This window comes from Melanotaenia boesemani, chromosome 22, assembly GCF_017639745.1.
Source record: "Melanotaenia boesemani isolate fMelBoe1 chromosome 22, fMelBoe1.pri, whole genome shotgun sequence".
Taxonomy (NCBI): domain Eukaryota; kingdom Metazoa; phylum Chordata; class Actinopteri; order Atheriniformes; family Melanotaeniidae; genus Melanotaenia; species Melanotaenia boesemani.
In genome coordinates this window covers 13,513,962-13,537,230 of record NC_055703.1, presented here as the reverse complement: position 1 = coordinate 13,537,230, position 23,269 = coordinate 13,513,962, and the positions used below count along the sequence as shown (strand labels likewise).

The 23,269-nt window shown below is 37.8% G+C and overlaps 2 protein-coding genes across 12 annotated transcripts in view; one reads left to right on the top strand and one right to left on the bottom strand.

The window, feature by feature from the left end:
* The window catches only part of eya4 (EYA transcriptional coactivator and phosphatase 4), a 45,412-nt gene extending 40,170 nt beyond the window's left edge, over positions 1–5,242 (bottom strand). For all 4 annotated transcript variants that reach the window (XR_006009122.1, XM_041975983.1, XM_041975982.1 and 1 more), the window contains exons 1-2: positions 4,902–5,242; positions 1,298–1,347 (exon numbers count right to left, since the gene is read on the bottom strand). Coding sequence is in view for 3 of the 4 variants with exons in the window: in XM_041975983.1 (XP_041831917.1) it covers positions 1,298–1,330 (33 nt within the window). In the remaining variant the exon portion in view is untranslated. The remainder of the gene's footprint in view (positions 1–1,297; positions 1,348–4,901) is intronic.
* Positions 5,243–7,176: 1,934 nt separating this feature from the next.
* LOC121633992 (E3 ubiquitin-protein ligase TRIM35-like) lies at positions 7,177–17,800 on the top strand. Of its 8 annotated transcripts, XM_041976372.1 has the most exons (9): positions 7,178–7,312; positions 12,369–12,424; positions 13,040–13,234; positions 13,318–13,539; positions 13,643–13,738; positions 13,806–14,036; positions 14,137–14,159; positions 16,101–16,219; positions 16,347–17,800. In XM_041976372.1, the coding sequence occupies exons 3-9, from the start codon at positions 13,199–13,201 to the stop codon at positions 16,898–16,900; spliced, it is 1,281 nt and encodes a 426-aa protein (XP_041832306.1). In that variant the 5' UTR covers positions 7,178–7,312; positions 12,369–12,424; positions 13,040–13,198; the 3' UTR covers positions 16,901–17,800. The 8 variants fall into 8 exon arrangements, with proteins under 8 accessions (XP_041832299.1, XP_041832300.1, XP_041832306.1 ...); XM_041976365.1 differs by having other exon boundaries at positions 7,177–7,312; positions 12,369–12,445; positions 13,036–13,539; XM_041976366.1 differs by having other exon boundaries at positions 7,177–7,317; positions 12,369–12,445; positions 13,036–13,539.
* Positions 17,801–23,269: the final 5,469 nt, after the last annotated feature.

Here is a 23,269-nt window from a genome sequence, read left to right as displayed (position 1 = left end):
TTCAAATTAAATGCATATTTGCTCACTTCACACAAAAAGACTAACTGCTTGGAGGAAAAGAAGATAAAACAGCAGAATGGAAGAGATTTCTGCTCTATAAGACTACCAAGCTCTCCATGGTTTGATTAAAATTGCTGTCCTTGCTCTGAGATCTCATTTCCAACCTGAACAATTAATCAATGTCTTTGTGCTGCAGCTCAAATTCACTTTATAAATGATATCATCGCCCTATTTAAAGCAGGTGAAGTAAATGAGGAATATGGACATCAATATTTCATGTCTAGATGGAAGTGAGACAAGATGGATGCTTCTGTCTGTCTTTCTTTCTTTCTTTCTTTCTTTCTGTCTTTCTGTCTTTCTTTCTTTCTTTCTTTCTTTCTTTCTTTCTTTCTTTCTTTCTTTCTTTCTGTTGTGTTAACATACTGTATGTGTGAGTGACATGTGCTCCACTGGGTTCAGCCTGTAATCCAACCCAGAGTGAGTCTGACGGAGCAACACAAAAAGTAGGGGGAAAACAACATACTTCATGGGCTCTGTCCCACTTCGCACTATTATTACCATTGAGGCTGGCAGGTCAGTGAGAGAGAGAGTAAGAGAGAGAGAGAGAGAGAGAGAGAGAGAGAGAGAGCAAGAGAGAGAGAGAGAGGCTTGATGGAGGAGAAGGAGGAGGAGAAGATGAAATTACACCTGTTCTGGTGGCTGACTAACGACTTTGAAATGCGAGTGGCCCTCGCTGGCCGCCAAAATCATTTTCCCAACAATACGGCCTGATCTTTAAACAAGCAGAAGTGGGACGCTGCGCTGACGCAGAGATGGCCTGCGGAGCTGCGACACTTGCAAACCCTTTGGTTCAGTGTGCGTGCGTGTGCATGTGTGTGTGTGTGTGTGTGTCTGCATGTGTTAATTAATATCTCTCAGAGCTTATTTATTTTCTATCTAATTAAATCTATGAGAGTGAAAACGAAAAAACTAAGTTATTCAACTTATTCAGTTTTTGGCATTTCTTTTTCACATGAAATCCACACACACACACACACACACTTTTTCTTGAATTAATGTCTATGTCCATCATTGCCTCAGCTAAAACCTCATTAACTCTGACTGCTGCCATATGGTTACTGTGCAGTCACTGAACCACATCTGTGGTGCGTTAGTGTACACACACATACATCCATGGACAAGTACAGTATCTGTCTAATACACACTTACCTCATACTTGTGTCTCCAATACAATTTATACTTACTCACCCATCCAATGACACACACACTTGCATGCATACAGTAGCCTTTAACTCACCATCTGTTCGCTGAGGTCCTGTGAGGCCTCCATGGTTTCTCTCCGCCACACTTGAGAGGCACGAATGAGAAAATGAAACACGTGTCAATGGTTGTACCAAGTTTAATGGTAAATGATCACCTGAACTAATTCCTTGGAAGGGATATTAGTGAAACCACTTCTTTTGCCTGATTTGATCACTTACATTGTGGGTGAAACCACCCACCATACTGTACTAATTTTTTATGTCTGTTTGTATCTGTCAGTTGGACCTTCTGCCATTGTGTTTATGTTTGAGCAACAGGAGACTAAGGGAGGGAAGCGGCAGTGTTAACTTCAGCATATCATCTTCGGCTGAGGGTGAAGTGGAGAGATAATTGCAGAAGTAAATATCAACAATGAAAATGGAGAAGTGTAAATGATACGGCTGCTTGGCTGGCTCTGGACCACAGACACAGTGGCTGGCTAGTGCATGAAGACAGTGAGTGACCCCATTAATACTAGACAGGAGACAGGTTGGCGCAGAAGTTTGGAAGCAAGGCGATTGTCTACAACTTAAGGGGGATAAGATGTTGCTATCAGCGAATTACACTTGGTTCTTGACAATCTCTCCTACTGAAATGCAGAATGTGACGCTGCAACAGAAGACCTGCTGAAAACAATAGACAACAATGCCATCACCCAACAGAGGAGCACAAAATGGCTCCTCTCTGATTTAACACGCAAAGGGCGTCAGGAAAGTTTGACAGCTGAACAAAAGAATAGGTTGCAAAGACGCAAACTCACATGCAAACACAAAAGTCCTGCCCTGTCATTAGATCTGCAGTTCCCAGCCATGTAAGGAGTGCCACTGAACCATTCTCAGCTTATGTTGTCCATGAAAATGTTTTTTTTTTTTTTTTAAGCATCTGCAGAATTTAATCAAGCTAATTATTTTTCTGCAATTGCACACTGAAAAGCTACAATTCTTTTTGTGTATAACTAATACATGAGCAAATATCTGTGTGAATACCGGTTGCACTAATACAAAAGGAAAAGGAAATTATAAATATTTATTCCCTCATTTACTGATCAGAATCTTACTTAATTCCAACTTAAAGTTCAATTCAAAACACGAGTTACAACCATGAAACTGTGGTCCTGTGAGCATTTATGCAATGTGTGTGTGACTCACTGAGGAGTTCACTGGCTCGATCCTTTAAACTAACTGGCATCCTTTTAATTTTTCATAGTGTTCAGCTCCTCCTGGCCTGAAACCGAAGACAATAATGCGTCTCTCAGGTGAATTGATTTGTGTCCCAGCCTCCAGCCTCAACCCCCCTTCCTCCTCCCTCTCCCTCTATATTTCTTTATACCTCACCTTTGTGGAGGACATAATCAGCCCACTTTCTTTTCGGCTTTTTACTTCTTTTTTCATGACTCTTATGTATTTAACGTAAATGTGTGACTTGTAAAGTAACCTTAAACGAGCAAAGTTTACCTTCCTTTTTTAGGTGATGTAATGGGGGTTTATAAATTCAAGACATTTAATGAAAAATAACATTTGATACTGTTTTATCTACAATATTTAACACAGTTACACTGAGGATAAAAGATGTGTTTTGAATTATTTTAACAACGCTGATTCATGATGAATGTTATACTGAAGGCCTGTGTGTCGCCTCCTTCCACGCACTCCAGTGACTCGTGCGGCCCTAAATCCACTCAGTTACCTGACACTAAACAGGGGATCAATAATGCCTGTCATTTCCTTCAGCGTCCCAGAAGAGAGAATTATATTTCTTACTATGGCTATTGACAGCGACATAAGAAACACATATAGGGCGGCGGAGGGAGGATTAGAAAGTGCACCTCGCGGCTGCACTGCGGTAATTTCACGCCCTGAAAGCCAACGAGGGGACAATGTGGAACAAACCGCAGGCTGCAGTGTAAAGTCACATTATATTCTATGTAAACCTGATCGGTTATAGCGACTGTTTTTACGCAACAACCGAGATGACACTTTAAAAGAAAACACCCCCTTTCCTTTATTTACTTATTTATTTGTTCTTTTTCCCCCCAAATGTTTTATCATTCACACGAGATGTAGACAGGCCTCATCTGGGGTCACATAAACCACTGAATGGGCACTCTATGAGAAAATTAAACTGCTTAAGAGTCCCAACAATAAAAAGAATGACAACATCACATTTTAATATGATATATATATATATATATATATCTGTATATATAGCCTAAGCGTTCATTTTAAGCAAACATATCGGCCTGTTTAAAGACAATGATGAATGGAAACTGTAAAATGAAATGTTTGAGGCTTTCATTTTTTATTACCTATAGGCACAATTAAAAATTACGGTCTGATTTTCAAAATTTGTTTATAATTCTCCGTGTGCAATATCCAATTTTGTAGAGCTGCTTTTTTTTTTTTTTTTTTTAGCTGTTTATAGATGTGGTCCTAGGACAGAAAAAAGAAATCATTCAATATGAATCAACTTTTAATTTCTAATATGACCAATAATGACACATTTTAACTGCTTAGCAATTAAATAAATACATAAATAAATTAACAGCCTATATGAGAGAATAATTGTCAGCGTCCTTCGGCTTCACAGTCTCGAAAAGGGAGCTTCCTATTAAGCGCAATTATGATTCAACGGCTATATTCAGTTAAAGAAATACGGCTGGAGCAATCATGCATTTTCAAGCTTCTCCGTGTGAAAGATTTGATCCTTCCCCGTTCATCCATGTCTTGCGCATTAATACAGGTTGGTTAAGTATGAGTTCTTAATGTGAAATCTAATCTGTACGGATTACGGCGCATAGGCCCCTATCAGATTTTGCGTCGGCGTGTAACTTGTCATGTTGTTAGGGGCAGGCCTATAGTGAGGGACCATTCAAGCCCCGTGAGCCGGGCCGTAGTATAAGATTCCCATTTCCTACATATCAAATATAAACACAAACTCCACGTGGGAAGAGAGGAGCGATGGGGAGAAAAAGCAAAGGATGCCTGACGGGATGGAGACAGAGCACCGCGTGGGGACCAAACTGCCTCATGTGTCCACTAACCGCTGGATTAACAGAGAAACAGCACTGAGCTGCAGTCACAGATGTAGGAATAAATGAAAAAATAAAATAAAAAAACAAATCTTCGTTTTGTTTGAATACATTTTTAAACCCCTTATAGAAAACACAAATTCATCAGAGATGCAGCTGAATGACTTCCTGTTACTCAGCTGTTAAATTATGATTAAAAGTGTATCCATAAATTATTAAAATACACACATTAATTCTAAACATCTGAAAATGACTCAATATTGAGCAGAATTTGGCAATTTATATGGTCATTGTCAAAAAAAATGAACTTCTCATTAATTCTTTTAAGGATAAAAAGAATTATTTATTTTAACCTAAGGCACAATTAAATAACAGAATATCTTTTGAAGACTACTTCTAATTCTGCACATCAATCAACAACTGACAGCTGGAGGTCCTCTCAGACTTGAAACACCTGAAGTGTGACTTATTGGTAGAATTAAATCATAGATTTGAAATGGCACCAAAAACGAAATAGAATGAAATTTTAAATCATTTACTTAAATAAAACATATGAGCCAGCACAGCTTACCTGTATTCTAAATTATCGTTGTCGTTTCTGCAAGAAATCAGCTCCAGATTTCCCCTCAGTGCTTGGAAGCGCTCATAATCAACTGCTGTGTGGCCGCCGCACAGCTCTCCCTGCTGTTCGCAGGCTGTCACTGACTGGATCAAAACACTTCAGCCAATGCTGGCCATTACAAGCAAGTCCGAGAAAAAAAAAAGTAGAAAAAGTCGCAGGAGTAATTCTGGGCAGAGTAATCACATTTACTAACTTAATCTCAAGTTCCGAGTCTTTGTCTCAGTGACAGGAACGCTCACATCCGCGGGAAATAACATTATTTTAAGTCCGCGTCCAAGTTTGCGCACCAGGCTGTTCAGAGGTATTGAACAGAATTGAGACCTGTGCCGCTGCGCATGCGTCCAGCTGCCATGCAGACACAGTTGGGCAAGAATCCAAAAGGAGTAATGGGGTTCAGTCAGAGAGGGAGGGAGGGGATCTGGGGTGGGAGGGCACCAAAATGACTTCTTATTAATAGTTTGGTCCAAATGACGTGCTCGCAGTTTTAAATATCCCATCTGAACAAAAACAACATGTACCCACTGACCACTTTCTCTGTTTTGTTATTTCAGGAACTTGTGTAATGAAGTCTAATAAGAAAAAGAGATAATATCTGTTTCTTTTGTACAATTTAAGCTAAATATAGCCTTGATATAATCACAATGAAAATGTCATAAAAATCTGCCAAATGATTTAAGACGTATGCTTAAAACATCCCTTAAGCACTACAAGCTTTTCAATGGGGAGGCATCACATTCTCCACAGAAATCCCTGTAAAATATAAACCATTGTGAATAATGCCAAAGCTGTTTTCATAGCTTAATATATATAGAAAGGTAAGTAGGAGAACTTGTCCTTGAAATAAAGCCCTTTGGAAATACTATAAACAGATATGAAAGCAAAGAAACATGGCACTGTTTAATCTGTATGCAGTTATAGATGGAGAAATTGGGATGAATTATGCCAATAAAAGCCAGAAAACATCCTGGAGATATATAACAAAATAACAAACATTCCACAGCATTGCTCAAATAGATCCTGTGGGAGTGAAGTCAGCGTTGCTTCACAGGGGCCGCAGAAAGATGATAGATTTGACCGTGGAGCCTTGTTTATTTGAAAATTTGAGTGTTTGGCTTATGGATTCTGTGACCGCTGGATCCCGCTGGCTAGTTCTCTTTTATCATACTGTCATTTATTTTAGAGTGATCACAGCAACCTCTGCTCTCCAGTTGTTGGTTTAGAGAGCCTCCTGATGTTTGCACACAAGAAATGCACACACATTACATGCATTCCGTTTCTTAATCTCTTTATTTCTCATATATACACAAATACAAGAACTGTTCATGGGATTCAAAGGTCTTTTTGGTAATATTATTCAGAGTGAGAAGAGTTCCTCTGACCTCACATCTCTGTGGGTCTGGTTGGCTGATTCACTCACAAAGACAAATAACATTGTGTGAAAGAATAACATGAAGAAGATGAGACTTTGAGAAAAGGGAATTTTTTCCTAATTATATATGTATCATCTATTTAATGGAGAATAATAAATGTGTATGTCCTGCCTCAGATCAAGTACATCAATAACAGTCAACATGTAGTTGCTATAACAGGAAAGGGCATCACTTTTTGTTGCCGCAGCGATTACCAAAGATTAGTAAAAATATTCTCTTTGCATTGCACCACTGCCACAGATCCTAAGAGTGAAGGGAATTACAGAGAGATGCAAATTCCACAGTGAAACAGCTGAGAATTGAAACCTGGTATGTCATCCTGCAAGGTGACGCTGCTTTACAACTGAGCTTTTTAGTCATTTACTTTATGGGACTGGACAGGGTGAGCAGTGCAAAGTCATATAATGCCATGCATAGTAAGCATGACACCACATGATGACTGATGTGTGTTTTGGCACTGTATTGGGAGGGTCAAATTGAGACCTTGGCATAGCCTGTGAACAGGCAGTAGCGTGGCAAACAGTAGCAAGCTAGCAGGGAGAATAACAATCATTTACCAGCCACTACTTGACGATCACACACCAGATAAGTACAATGCTTAAAAATGTATCCAAAAACTAAGAAAGTTAGCATAACATGAAGCTCATTATGGAACAGTGTACTTATTTAAATCTGCAGCTTTCTCCTTGTATTGCAGTTATGGCTTCTTCACCTAAATCAGGTGGGGTTCAGTTTTTACCTCATTTGTGCCAAACACTGTACAATGTTTTCATGAATTCAACCTCCCTTTTTTTTTTTTTTTTTGCATTAATGTTATAGAAACTAAGGACGATCACAGGTCTTCAGTCTTCAAAATCTTTTTTTTTGTTTGTTTGTTTTTTTTGCTTCTACCTCATCCCACTTGATGTCCCACCACAAGACAACACAAAAGTGAGGTATTTTCCACTGATTGGTCCTAAAGTTTATGCACATTTGTTGAACATATGACTGCACCTAACATGTGAACAGCTGTTCTTAATGACAATTTCCACATTGCACTAATATTTTTTTAATGTGTGCCTGATTGTGAAATATAGGTTTTATTGAAGCTATTTTTGTTGGGGAAATGAAGATATGCAATTCCTTGGGAAGGTCTCCAAAGCGTCGTTATATTTACTGCACTATTTCTGAAAGCATCTACAGAGGAATCAGTGGCTTTATTTCACCTGTTGTTGATACAATTCAGTGAAGACCATAACACACTTTACACATTAGATGCCAACCTGTCTATAGTCACCTCAACTGACCTCAAAAAACAGTAGAAGATGCAATGTAGCAGCCTGGGAACCTGTCAACCACTGTCTCATGACCATGTCTCTGGGGGACAATGGCCAATGTATCTGGTCTTCCTGTGTACCGGGTGGATATCAAATAAAGGGAATCCAGGCCAAAACTTGCGATTACATGTGCCAGCCGTTGTTTAAATGCAGATAGCTGATTCATTGTCAGATAATACCCTGTGGTTATAAGATTGTGTTTTTTACCAGTGAGTTTTCCTTTGCTATCAACACAGAGTAAACCTGCACAAACCAAAGCCTTGTCAAATTATTTAAATAAAAAAAAATAAAAGACGTCTCAAAAAAGTCTTTTTCCTTAACAAAATTTCTACAAAAATTACTTCAAAAGCCCACTGGCATATTTAAAAATTCTGATAACCACAATTATGTACATTCCTTATTAATAAATAGCCCAGTGGGCGTAGCACCAGGTCCCATACACATAGCAACATGTAGGTTATGTAAGGTATTAGTTTTGCACTAAACCAGTATTTCTTTCCTGGGCTTAACTAAACATGATGTGTATCCATCATTTTATAAAAGAATGGGGAAAAAAAGTATCCAAAGAGGGCAGAAATTTCCTGGCTTTCATAAGGTTTCTGGAGGTCGGCAGATGTGTTAGAGCTCACCACCACCCGCCCACTACTTAATGAGCACATCTCTGAGGGTTGATGAAGCTGACACTCAAGGGTGAGCAAAAAAAAAAAAAAAAAGAAAAAAAAAAAAACAAACTGGGTTGGATTTCTCTCTGACTCCCAACATTATCTGACTCATCAAGATTTAATACATCAGTTCGACATATAGTGACTAAAGGCTAAGATATTTTTCTTTTTTTAAAAAATACAGTTTAGTCACATTTATTCTTTCATCTTGTTTGACTCTAGTGAGAAGAATATGGTTGTGTATGGTGTTCCTCCCTGCCTCTTACTCCAGCAGCAACTCCAGGTCTGACTCTGGCCGCTAAGTGATTGACACACTCTGGTAGAATGAATTAAAACCTCAAGCTGTGACGCAGCCCAAAATAGCAGGAAGCTGTCGCTGACCTGCAGTCTCTAGCGCCTCATGTCAGCAAGCTCAAAGATCTTGGCAGAACATTCTGCACAGAGGAAGCTTGTACAGGTGTTTGTGCATTTCTCTTCCTGTGTGTGAAAGTGTTTGAATGAGGCAACAAGCACAGATGCATGTTGATGCTTTAACCACACCTGGAGTGTTACAAGTTAATCCAGAAGCAATGCTCTGATGTTTGGCTACTTTTACAAAATCTTGATAATAACTAATTGCAGCTTCTCAATCAAAATGAAACCCCTTTGGCATTTTAAGGCAGTGGCAGATGGATCTGTTCTCCTGAGGGTGACGCTGAGATGAGGGAGGGGGCCCAAGCCCCAAGATGTTTAGTGGTGCAGGACTGTGAATGCGTTTGCCAAGTCACAGAGCTTCCAGTTCTTGCCAAGCAGGGGGTGGGAGATAGAAAATGCCATTTAGCTGGCTGGTATTTATAGATATGTGAAGAACTTGCGCTCAGGCTGGGTCGAGGTGCTGACGATGTAAAACGAGAGGACGACTCTAGAAGCCGAGTGTCAGGGCACACAGATAAAAATACTCGGTGAAAGATGGGCCTGGTCATTAGTGGAGCGGTGTGGCATGTGACATGGCAGCATTTCAAAAGTGATTAATAATTATTACTACAGCTAACCTATACCTCTCCCTTTCCTGCACCCACCAACTATCTCAAATAGGTTTGTCAAGCAGTACTTGGGGTTTATTTCAGGGGCTAAGCACATGGAAACAAGTCTGGAGCATCTAATGTTTTGGTTTCAGATTTTACCACAACACCAAAAGTAAGAAGAAAAACCATATCAAATTAATTCATTTTGTTAATTAGGATGAGGGTGTGTTATGTGTCTTTGCACATGTTTAGTTGCAATGAAATGGTATCTTACTAGTCGTATCGAATAAATAATTGGGCACAAATATTTTGCTGAAGACATCATAGCTTGGGGTGGTAATAAGCTCACCGCAGGTTGCTGCCTTCCCTAATTGTCAGAGCGAGCTGCTGCAGAGAGGAACAAAGGAAACATTTAACACATCGTAAATTCCTGTAATGTCTTGCTGCATGACTGCTTCTCTGGTTACATGAGCAACAATGAACTGACACACTTAATAAAGAGAGGTGAAACACAATGGTAATTAGATTGTTTTTTTTCTAAATGTTTTTTTTTTTTCTACAATTATTGTCCTTGAATACTTTTCTGTTCTTCAGAGGGTGATCAGGCTTATAAACCCATTTAGTTTCAGGTGATTTTAACTTTCCAAATGGTTTTCAGTATCTCTCACTTAGCCTGTACTAAAGGAAAAGTTTCTTGCTGAATTCCTTCCAAGTCCTTTTTCCCTCAAGGCAGATGATGGAGCAGATGTCTTACTCACTGAGATGATGATTGAGAGGGTGTGAGAGCAGCTGAGAAAGAAGATGTAAAGCACAAGAGAGTGTGTGATTTTGTCCCACATTCAGAGTCTTAACAGAGAGGTCTGAAAGCATGTGTGTTTGTGGGTTTACGTGTGTTGGGGTGGAGTTGGGAAATCAGGCCAATAAAATTAGTTTATCAGCTGTGCTCTTGCTCTCGTCCAATCCCAGTCATGGTCAAGTATTTTGTATGGCTCTCTCCACCTAATGGTGGCTAAGGACATCTTTACTGCACCACCCTGGGGAAGCTACTGTGGCCAGATCCAGAACACTTGGCTTTATGTGCATTGAATGTTTTATGGTTATGGATATAATATTTAAGTGCAGTAACAGTCACACAAAAATCGACTCCTGCACCACTATTCCCAGTTGTGATAATTACACAAGGAGAGGTAAGAGGAAAAGTTATGTAACTGAGCTTGCACTGTGTAGAGTTTCCTCTGTGAGAGATATGGATAACGCGTTAGGCTGACAGCTAACCCCAGCACCAAGGCACAAATGGTTGATGTTTTGCACACACTTGACACACATACACGTGTGAAAGAAGATCGTAACTTGATTCCAATTTTAATATTTTAACATGGCATAATGGCTGCATGATATATAAATGAGACAGTGGGCACTTTATGGGACCACTTGATGGTTTGTGATGTCATGTTAAAAGAGTCTGACTTTGATAGATTTTGCTGCAGCGGTCAAGGGGCAAATCACTTGTAAATTTCAGTGCTGAGAACCTGATGTATGTAACTTATGTGAGTGTTTTAACATTAAAAATTAGACTGAGAAAAAGTGGTGGGGGTTGAATTCAAGAATTCAAGAAGGGGTGTGTGGTATTTCCTTGAAATTATGTGATAATTTTTTTTGTATTTGATCATATTTATTTCAGACATATTGAAGATTTATTGGACTTTTTTTTTTTTTTTTTTAACAAATTAGGGAAAATGTTGATTTTCTTTAAAAGCCAAATATAGAGATGACACACTTGAACACAACCACAAGATAAACCAATATTTTACTTTTAGAAATATCTCCATGCAGTAATGCATAAAAGTCTTGATCATCCGTTATTTTGTTAGATATTTTCCTTCCACAGACCCAAACTTGAGTTCTCCAGTATTTCTGAAGGTTTTTCAGAGTTTTTCTTTGGACATTGGCTGCTTTTTCAGTCCAGTCATTGCACCTAAACATTGTTTTGGTTGCATCAGCAAAGAATGCCAAACAAAGCACAGTTTGGCAGGTGTAAAACATCATCAGAAATGGTCTCCATGGAAGGGCGGGTAGCAAAAGGCCATTTTTAATGAAGGAAACAAGGAGAAAAGGCTGAGGTATGACAAATGACACAAGAACTGGATGGAAAATCAGTTGCAACTGGTCTCATAAAGACCTAAAAAAAAACAAACCCAGATCTCAACATTACTGAAGCAGTGTGGGATCATCTTAACAGAGAATGGGGCAAAAGGCAACCAGCATCTGAAGAAAAGCTTTTGAATTTCTTTCAAGAGACCCTGGAGAACTGTTCCTGAAAACTTCTTAAAGAAATTACAAGAAAACTTGTTTTAGGTGGTTCAGGCTCTGCTGAACAATAGTAGTGATTAAACTTAATATTGACTTTCAAGCTTGTTAGAACTGTTCAAACTCAATTTTTGTCTTATATTTCAGCTATGTTTTGCACATGCTTTAATAAATTGCTCCACATATTTCCTGTTTTCTTAGCAATGTATAAAAATGAAGACTTTTTGTACAGTAACATTTGGTTGCTCTTAAACAGAATAAATTAACATCTTGTGGGTATTTTAGATATCTCCACTAGTCTGTGATATTGTTTTGCTTTTTGACTAATTTGCCATTATTGCATCAAGAAGTCTGAGGGCTGTTTGGCATTATTGTTTGTTTCAAAATCCCTCACAAGATTTAAACTCTATTATACTCTCTGTTATAGTTCCTAAAGGTTTTGTAGTTTTCTGCAATAGTAAGACTATCTGCTGGTAAAAAAAAAACAACATTGACACAAAAATGTATCAAACCGTGTTTAATATAATGCCTCCCCTCTCTTTTCTTAATTAGCATTGTCATCTAGCACTATCATTATGAACCATGAATGTAATCCAACTATAACCAAGGACCATGGGATGATATTTTTTACTAAACTTGTTAGAGCATTCATTTGAACAACGTATCAGCTGTGACCATTTTGTTATTCTATTCCTAGGATTGAAAGGCAGGGTCACATTCCCTGTTGGTTGTCTCCCCACCAGTGACATCATGGTAAACTATGGTTTCAGAGCTGTATGTATCTATAATCCAGAAAGAAGAGATATCCTTTTTTATGGAACTTACTGTTGGATATTTAGATACTTTGTTATTTGAGCTCATTCAGACATATTCCCATAACAGATATAAGTCAAATAGGTTAGACAGTCCTTTTCATTTAGACATTTTTTAACAGATAAACTTACATAAAGACAAGTAAACATCCACTTTTAATATCTTGTTTAATTTTTTTGTATGAATCATATTGTACAAATTGAAAATATGTTAATATGTAAATATAAACTCTTAAGAAGTCTTTCCTTCATGGTTGCTTTGGACAAGGATTTTTGTTTTTCATTCATTTCAACGTCACAACAAGTCAAACTGCTTTGTTTGTTGAAGGAAATGAGGAAGCTTAATTGAATATGCAGGGGAAAAAAAGTTTAATTTGAAAGGAATCAGTTGAATCAACTCATAAATGCTCAGTTAATGACCCCTGCACTTGTACTGTGTAACCTGTTCATTCATTCATTCATTCATTCATTCATTTATTCAGCTGCTAGCATATTAATGTTCATTGTAAACAGTTTTGAAATGACGACATGCTCTCCTCCCTCTTTACACAGGAAGAAGAAACAGGAAGTCTACACCCAGGTGCCAGTAAAAGTGAAACTAACTTAAATTGTGATACGCCGAAGCAGACAACCAGCAAAGAAACCAACACGATGGCCTCAAAAGTCTCTCAATCGGAAGTGGAGTGCACCTGTCCCGTGTGCTGTGATATATTTAATGATCCCGTCGTGTTGCTGTGCGGTCACAGTTTCTGTAAGTACTGTCTTCAGGAGTGGTGGAGACAGAGCAGCCAGAAGACATGTCCGGTCTGTAAAGAGATGTTTCCAATGCCTCAGCCACCGCGCAACCTGGCGCTGAAGAATCTGTCTGAGGCCCTGAGACAAGAGAGGAGTCAGACATTGGTATCGAGATCTAACGAGTTGTGCCTCCTGCACAATGAGAAGCGCAAACTTTTCTGCCAGAACGACGGACTACCCATCTGTTTGGTTTGCAAGGAATCTAAAGCACACAAACAACACAGCTGCATTCCCATCAATGAAGCAGCAGAGGACTACAGAGTAAGTAGTATTTGAGGAGAAGGTTGAACTTTAATATGATGTAACTGATCCAGAGTTTATACACATACATTACATATATATATATACATTTCATTACGTGCAGGCTGAACTCAGGATCAAGCTGGTAAATCTACAAAGTAAACTGGGATCATTTGGGAGTAAAAAACTCACCTATGATAAAATGGCCACCCACATACAGGTAAGTCTCAAGCTAATGCCTATATTAAGGAAGTGTCTGCTTCCACTGTAAAGCCATTTCTCCTCAGCTCCAGGCTCAACAGACGGAGAGGGAGATCAGTGCTGAGTTTCGGAAACTTTACCAGTTCCTGCGAGCAGAGGAGGCTGCAAGAGTAGATGCATGTCGGAAAGAAGCGGCACTGAAGAGTGAAGCAATGGATGTGAGGATTCTCAACTTGACTGCAGAGATTGGTGAACTCAAACAAAAAATCCAAACCATAAAGAAGGCGTTGGGAGCAGAAGACCTCGCTTTTCTGCTGGTAATCACCAGTAGTCTGTGTTCATATTTTCATTTCAGATTTTTTAAAAATATTTAGATTAATTGATTTATTTATTTCTTTTTCTTTCTTTATGTGATAGAATCTCAGAAAAACAATGAAAGGGTAAGTTTCTTGAACCTATCACTTTAAAATGACAAACTGTTGCTTGTCACCTGGTACCCATTTCCAAAATGTATTTGTCGGAAACCACAACTACGCAGAGCTAATTTATGGACTTATTTATTAAAAACTGAGCACTATGTAAAAAAAAAAACCCAAAAAAACCAAAAAGAAAACAAAAAAACCAAACACGGATTAAAACTGTGTCAAACTGACATCAGACCCATCAATTCTGAACTTCATGAAATAGATTTCCACTGCTGTGTTGTGTTTTTGAGATAATGGACACTTTCCCCCTCATTTTGAAGCAGTTTCTTTAAAAAGAATAATTTATGTGCTTCATGCAGCTTTTGGGTTATTTCATGAATACCTGTTAGCTCAATATCAGACCAGACAATGTTAGTGGCTCTCAGAAGGTTATGGAGACTGGAGAGCTCCATGACGGACAACATACCCTCTAGTGCTTTCTCTTTGGCTGCATCCTTGCTGCAGCTAGGAGCATTGATGTGATTCAGCAGCAAGCAGCAGCTGGTGGTTGACTCCATATCATGGTGTAATATCTCCATCACACACGGGCTTCTTGTTGATCTACTCATCTGTGTTTTTAAAACCATTAAAAGGCCAATATTAAAAACTATTGTTTCTGAGTCCATCGTAAAGGCAGGTCCCATATTTGTGCTCTTATGTTCAAACAATCAAGGGCATGGGACTGGAGCTTTATGACATCTAGACCAATCATGTGCATCATGCTAGGAAAGTACCTGCTCTGAAGTAGGAGATACAATGTTTTCTGACAGATGGTGTCTCATGTACAATTAGCTGCAGTTTCTACAGTGCAGCTAAGTTGGGGCATATCTTTAAATAGTTTCTTAGCTGTGAAAAGGTGTGTTAACTTACCTGAAGAGGTATGTTAAATGATAGTTTATTTGTTGTGTGTGTGTGTGTGTGTGTGTGTTTGTAAGAAAGATAACCCATAAAGTTACAGATGGACCTGTGTACAGTAGAGATGGGATACAGCTTAGAAGGGATTAACTTTAGTCCCAAAACAGAGTATTTTATTCAATCTTGGCTGTTGTAGTTGATTTCTGTAGTTCGAGGATTTATTATTCCACACATTCCAAACATTATTGTATTATAAATGTCCTCACTTTCTGCAAACATTAAAGTGACTGACAAGATAATTCTCTGACCTTTTAAGTAAGAGTTCAGTTTTAGTTTCTCGAGTCATTTTGCAGCCAGCTGATGTTCCTCCATCAGGCTAGTACCATGCATAAAATTAATATTTGTTAATGACTGAAGATATTTTTAGACTTAATTAAAAAAATGGGAGCCATAGAAATACTCATAACTTTTAATTATCAAAGTTACTTTTAATGTACAAAGGTAATACGGTAAAATTACAGTATTTAGGCAGTTCTGAGTCTGAGACTGTAAAATCAAGTGGCCGAAATTAATTCCTCTGACAAAGACTGAGTAAAGTATATACTTGTTCTTATCTATGGTTTTCAATCTATTTTACTATTTTTTTCTTCTTTTCATCCTTTATTTATCTATGTTCTCTGGGCCTTGAGACAATTTTTGTGCTTTCACGTCTCATGTTAAGAGTGACAAATAAAGCACCTTGAGATACTTCTCCGTATCAAAAATAACCGGTTGAGGTGGTTCAGGCATCTTGTCCTGCCAGATGCCTTTCAGGGGAGGTGGTTCAGACACCCCATTAGGGGAAGACGAACCCTGGATTTTCTGGATAAATTATCTTTTGCCCTGCTCTGAAATACCTTGATGTCCATCCAGAAGAGCCAGATGATGTGGCTGAAGACAGGGAGGTCAGGATTTCTGCTTATACTGCTGCATTTTAGAGATGTGCAGGATGAGTGGTAGAAAAGTGATGGATGGAATTTAGTCATCAAAATTCAAGTGTTTGATATATTCTTACTCTTTCAGATCTGAGTTCAAGCTGCCAGACCCAGAGACTCCATCAGGAGCACTAATGGATGAGGCTAAACATGTTGGGAACCTGCAGTTCTCAGTCTGGAAAAAGATGGCAGATAAAATACAATACAGTAAGTAATCTATCTGTGGTTCATCTCATCATATTTAGACAGTCTGCTGTAGAATATACATGTCGACTTTGGGATTAAATACAAATAAAAGCCAGAAAGCTCCAGTAACCTTTGTGTGTTTGTTTAGCTCCAGTTACTTTGGATCCAAACACCGGTGGCTCATCTCTGATTGTATTAGAGAACCTGACTCGTTCAACAACAAGTATAAAGGAACTGCAGTTTCCTTTCAATCCTGAGAGGCTGAACTTTAACGACATTCTCGGCTATGAAGGCTTTACCTCTGGGAAACACTGCTGGGATGTGGAAGTGGGTGGTTACTGGGCTGTAGGTGTGGCTAATAAAACTAAAACTCAAACTAGGAGTTGGTGTTCCCATGAGATCTGGGCCATCTACATGTGTGTTTGCGGCAATATTCTGCGTCAGCTTACCCCGGAGGATTACGTAACAGAAGTAGCCAAAGATTTTATTCCACAAAAATTAAGAATAGAGCTCGATTATGATCAAGGAATACTGACATTCTTTGACCTTGGCCGGAAAAAGCTAGTTCACACCATCAAATATACTTTCACAGGAACACTTTTTCCATATTTTCGTGAGAATGCAAAGATTTTGCCGGCTGAAATGTCAGTTGGCATAAAAACCCCCAGAAATAGAATCTGGAAAACATTCAAGGCTAAATAACAAGATGAAGCTTTAACCTGCCTTATTTTGGGACATGGTTGATTTAGATCTTAAATATGTTAAAAACAGACTTGTAAACTTGCAAATTTTAACTATTCACACAATTTGCCTTTGTTTTGCTTTTTATCATTATCATTTATTTTATATTTTAGTCATTGTTCATAGTACATGTTCAGAGGATCTGTCTTTTTTATGTATGTATATAAAAAAACCACACAATTCATCTTGGTAGCATCACAAGATGTTTGCTCCCAATTTTAAAAGAATCCAGGTGTGTTTATGTAAATATTTAGTGTAGCCTAATAAATCTAGTTTATACAAATCAGAGTCCAATTTGTACTTATAAATGGTTTTTGTAATATTTACTAAAGTTTCAGAGCAAGCTGGGCCAATTAGAAATCCAGGAGCAGGCAGTCCACTAGTGAGAGCGCCTGCCAGGCAGGTGCACCCTGTACTGGTTTCCTGTTTCAGGGAAGGAGAGCACCTGTCGGTCAAACAGTGACGTTCCACTTAAGCCTCCAGTTCTGGGAAGCAGCCCGAGCACCTTAGTACCAAAAACATCTTATTTTCTCTCTGGTGTTGTCAGGTTTAAAGGAGTGTTTCACCTTTTTTTTTTTTCACTATGTTACTGTGTTATTTTTAGAAGTCATGGAAAAACAGGAAATAACACTAAGCAAAAACACTTTTTAAGTAATCAAATATTCACCTTGACTGCTTTTAAAGCGAGGAAAAAACACCATCGCTACACTGCAAAATATTTTAGTCTGTACCCCCAGGAAGTTAAGTTTTACTGGTTAATTGGCTGTTGAAGGAAATTGTAAAGTAAATAGTAAGCTGTGGGTGTCTGCTGTTCTTCTAATGACAGTTTTGGTTTTAAATGGGTTTCAGGCTAAATAGTTGGGGGAAAAAAAATAAATAAATAAATAAAAATCTAGTTTGAATGTCTTTGGTGTCAGCTCTAGTGTCCCATTATGGTTTCTAGGCCTGTATGCAAACCAGAGACAAATCATTTTGGGGCGGATTCACAAATGAGTTCAAACTTTGCCATTGATACCGAATCTCAGGGGTTTTTCAGCTGGAATGTCAGCTATGTTTTTTCAGCTAATGAAAGAATGAAGGAAAACAAACAGAAGGGCCAAATTAAAAAGAAAAGTGATGTAAATGAGAGAGCACGGGGAAATGGAGAAGGTGTTATACACGTGCCTTTTATTGAATTTGTATTTCTCTGCATGAGTGCTTCTTTGCAAATGTTTCTCAATGAAGATCTAATCAAAAATGGTACAGAGGTAATTACTGCTCCATTCATTTATTGTTTATTGTATTATTTTATACAAAATCCTATGCAACAATGTATGGTTCATTACAATGCTTTGCAAAGATGAATAAAATTCTGTAATAAACACAGATTTTATAGCTTTATTGAGATCAACACTGCACATTATAAAGTTAAAATTCATTTTCAAAGTCTGAACTTCACTGCAAAGAGTTAATAATATGGCTATTTCGGGTTTTGAAATAGGCCTATAAATGTGTCCTGTGTTGTATTCTCTGCCTCACTGCTCTACTTTTAACCTCTTTTTTTTAAAACTTTAACCTTCTTTGAAAGATCAATCATTTTGTGTCAACGACAGAGTTACAATGAGCCCCTATGTAGAACACGTCAGATGTTATTTTACTGAATAAGCCATTTTTCTACTCAACAGATGAAATAAACACATTAATCTGAAGACTTTCAAAGTACTGGGCACTGTTTTTGTAACTGTGTGGAAATTAGTTTAGTCACAAAACTTTACAAAGAGCATCAATCAAATTTAACATCCTTAAATTTATTTTCACAAGCTAAAAGTTGTAAGAAAATAATCAGTGTGTATATACTGTACATGGAAGTCAAACATGTAGGTACTTCCTGTGAGTGTGCCACTCATAAATCATACTGAACAGAAAATGAACAAAGTGGATCAAAGCTTGAATGACACTGTGGTTGTGAACCGGAGCCAAAAGAGTAAATATATATCAAGAGAAGGGACAAACTGAAAGAAAAGATGCAAGCAGGGGGAAGGGAGAGATGTGCAAACAGCTTCAAAGTTTGAGACAGAAGACGTACTGTAATTGTCTGGACTTGCATGTACGTGATCTGACATGGCTTCACTTCAATGGGACAGTGTGTATATGCAAATGTGAGTAAAGCATGATCTGCAAATGAAAAACTCCAAATGCGTCTACACATTTGGGAACAATCAAACCTTGATTTTTTTTAGTTTGTATTTTGTTTTTGTGTTGCTAAGACTCTTGCAGGTCTTCTTCGGGGCTTTCAGAACATTTTTTTCTTTGCAGTGGTTGCTCCTAAACTGAGGAACTGCCTTGCCACGTCATATAAAATCTCTTACAATTGACCAATTTAAATAATTACAAAAGATGAATCTCTTTTTCTTGGTCTTACTTTCAAGGTGAGCACATTTGATCTCTCTAGCAGATTTTAAATTATTTTTGTTATCTTGTGATTTATATACTGTTTTGTATAAAGCAGTTTGATCAGCCTTGGTTGATTTTAAGAGTGCTATACAAATAAAAGTGATTTCTTGCAAAACATTCCTTGTTTTATGAGACCTTTAGGGTAATTAGCATGCGTTACTGATGATGTTAAGGTTAGAAGGTTTGCATAACATCCCCTTTAGCTGGTCCATGTTTGGTCCAACATGCGTTTATCATTACAACATTTTTACAAGTCCTGCCCTTTTTGTCATGGATTTATTGTGACTTTAGATCTGAAATAACTGCTTAGGTCTACAAAATGTTAAAGTTCTATAATAAATGTTCATAAGTGGTACTTCTTATCAAACTTGATCCACTTTTCACATTTTCTTCCAAGGGGATGGTGGGAGGATACATCTACAGAAAAACGCTAAGTTGTCTTTATGTTCATTCCTTTTAACTCTTAACTCTTCTAATAAGAATCGTAGATGTTTTTAAAGAGTTGTGTCATTTCCAGCTTAAAACAGTTTCTGTTTGTAGCTCCCAAGTGTGAAGAAGTGGGTAAGAAGTGAGACCAGGGGAACCAAAACTTCCAAATTAGAAATCATTAGATTCTTTGAATCAGTTTAAAGCAGTGGTCTTCAATGTTTTTTTAAGCCAAGGATCCCCAGATGGATGCAGAAATGGATCAGGGACCATCAAACAGCTGTAAGTTTGTTTAGCTCAGTGAAAATGTCGGTAAGATCAGGAGGTTGGGTGACCCAGACATTGTCACTGCAGCAATGCTGTAAGCTGTAAGAACTTGATGAGAGATGTATGTAATTTCAGCACACATAACAATACTGTTCCATGTGAAAGCCATCAAACTTTGATGGTTTAGTAGGACAATGTCTTATTATTCTCCAAATCTTTATTTATATCCTTTACAAGCACCATTAGTCCACTTTTTAAACCAAACTTAGCATATTATATGTAACACAGTGGTAATTCAATACCGTCTGTCCCATTGAAGGTATAGTAAATCCAAACTTCGATAATTATCTGTATATTTTTGGGTCTTCTCCCTAAAGTGCTAACCCATATCAGCAGCAGCTGCTACCTCACCAGTGGAGAACTGGACTTAGATATACACACTCACCTCTTGTGTTTATGTTTTTTGTTTTTTTTTTTTGGTTAAATTACAAAACTTTCCATTTTCACTCATAACAATATCCACACTGTGTTGGCATTATAATATGCTGGCCTTAGTAGCTGGCTGTTGTGGAGGAGAGCTCTAGTGTTTTTGTTGGGATTATCTGGATCTGATTGCACGAAATTCCTCAGTGAAGCAAATGGCTTTTTTTCCTTTCATTAATTTGTCTTGTGTATGCAATTTACAAAGGTATCCTCTTATCATATAATATTGGTGCATGCATTCTTGTGTCTTGGATCTTGAACTGCATAGACTCGGTTAATCACGAGGAACCTGACAGAGCCAGCATGTAACATGCAGCTTCCTGGTTGCCACAGCAGTAATAGGGGTGGGTCCACCTCTATGGGTGTAGAAGGCTTGAAAGAACTAGGTTCCCAGGTCAAGGGTTAGTTCTTGTGGTTCATTGAATTCTGACTGAAAGATAACATTTTTTACCTCCATGTATCCATTCCCTACTGTATGTTGAATCCAGGTATGTATGTATATAAATTTAGATTTGTGTGGAAAAAAATAATAACAAAAGGGATTAGGTAGTGTAAATATATATGCTGCACCACTGTACTACTACTATAGAACAGTACATTAAAACTCAATTTCTAGGAGGGTTATGTAAATATGTAAGGAAGCAGTTAATGGTCCAAAGTCCTGTTTATCATTTTGAAGACAGAATAGTTTACATAGATGTAAATTTCACTTTTCTGTGAACATACCAAAACCCCAACAAGCTAAAATCTGTTTGGTAAGTTTAAAATTCTTTGGGGTGGCCGTACTTGTGCTCCTTTCTTTGCACCTAAGTTGTTATTTGCACACAATAACAACAATAAACGGTCATTTGCACAACATGTTAGCTGTTTATTAGAAAGTATTTAAACAAAACCATCAAATGCAGTGGGAATGTAATGAGCTGTGAGGGTGACTTACTGTACTGCCTGTGCCCTACTGACCAAATCAGTGCAGTCAGTGTACATAGAGTAATAAAGAGATAAATGAGCACATGCATGGAAATGCACATGTGGACTTTTATGTGGTTCTTTTTCCATCTGCTCCTTGTTTTCAGGTCCCTTTCGGTCACTTTTTACCCTTGTTATTGTGGTCTGGATATCTTCAAGAACCAGCACTCAGAGTAGACGATGCTGTCATTTCTCTCCTTCTCGAAGGGTTTATTGTTTTGTTTGGCATTTGTGCTTCGTTTAGAGGCAATCATTGAAGAATGTGAGCAGCACGTGTCCTCAGCAATCATAATCATGAAATCCCAACTGATCTGACATACTCTCTCACACACACACAGGCCTGATTGCTAGTCAGTCTGGTCTGTATAATGTTATAGGCACAGATTGAACATGCCAGTCAGGACCTCACAGGAGCATGCTGGGAGACATATTGAAGTAAGGAAGCAGGAAAATAAAAAATGTATAGAATGAGGGGAAATGAGCAATGAGTTTGGTAATTTCATTATTAAAAATGGATAGTACTTTTTTTCTGAAGACAGATTCGTTACAGTTTCTTTCTTCTATAAGATATGGGTTTTGTGAGTTAGTCACCACACACACCATCACACACACACTTACACCGGTCGGTGTCCATGGTCAAGTGCTGTGATAAAGTGCTGTCTGGTGTTCTCTCACTCTTCAAGCCCCCTGAGAGTAGATCAATACTCACTCAGCATCAGATTACTGCTAATGTCTTCATGTTTTTAACCAGGCACTGTGTGTGTGTGGTGAGTGAGCCAGTGTGTATCTGTGTGTATCTGCCCCTGATGTGACCCAAGTTATAATTATCATTAAATGTCAATGAAGACAACAGGAAGAGTAGGCTCTAAAATAAGTCCAGAAGGCCTGATTCATAGTGCCTCCTCAGGAGATTTATTGGTAACTGCAGCTTCTGTGTGCAAAAAGACGGCTAAAATTATGAAAGAAAAGTAAAAAAAAAAAAAAAAGACTGCTACTTGAGAAAGTTTAATAAGAGGGACTTAAATACATACACACCTGCCTTCCACTATAAGTTTACTGTCTATTATACATATACACTAGTTGTTTTTATGAGTCAGATATTAACAGCATAATAGATATCCAGGAACAATTTGTTTACACTAATTTGAATAATGCTTTATTGTCACTTTGTGCCTTTGCTACAATGTTCTGTTTCATTATAACTAACTTTTTGTTATTTATCCCAAAAAAAAACTTAAGTAAACAAAGTTTATTTCAGTAAATGCAATAGAAAATATATTTAAAAATATGACATAGTTTTATTTATTTATTTGTTTGTTTGTCTTTCAATGAAGTTGTTTCTGGTTTTGTTCTGTTTGATCATTTTTGTTTTAGTTTTTTTAACAATACTTTTTCATAGTTTTAGTCATCAATTTTATTGATTGTGATCACTGTAAACTAAACACCACAGTTATTGGAATTTTATTAAGATGTATTAAGATAAAAAACAGAGATTGTTTGAAGTTTGGTTAAAGCAAACTGTTTCAAACACTTTCTGTAGTGGTAAACCTTTTTACTACTGTCAGTAATAATCTTCCATTGAACATGAAAGCTATTTAATAGAAAATGTACATCAAGTAGTAAAAGTCTCCCTCCACAAAAATGAAATATTGGAGGATATGTGATTGCTTTGCAGTTGGATGTGTTGTGTGCTAAGTATTCTCAGTAAATGGAGGTAATGTAGACTCTTATTTATTGCTCCTGGCAACAGTGTCT

What these genes read in the sequence shown, in the direction of transcription:
- LOC121633992 (XM_041976365.1), top strand. Translation starts at nt 12,422, where the DNA reads ATGGTAAACTATGGTTTCAGAGCT. An exon ending in AAGACCTCGCTTTTCTGCTG is followed by an intron (nt 14,037 to 14,136) that starts GTAATCACCAGT and finishes TTTATGTGATAG; the next exon opens with AATCTCAGAAAAACAATGAA. An exon ending in CTCAGAAAAACAATGAAAGG is followed by an intron (nt 14,160 to 16,100) that starts GTAAGTTTCTTG and finishes TTACTCTTTCAG; the next exon opens with ATCTGAGTTCAAGCTGCCAG.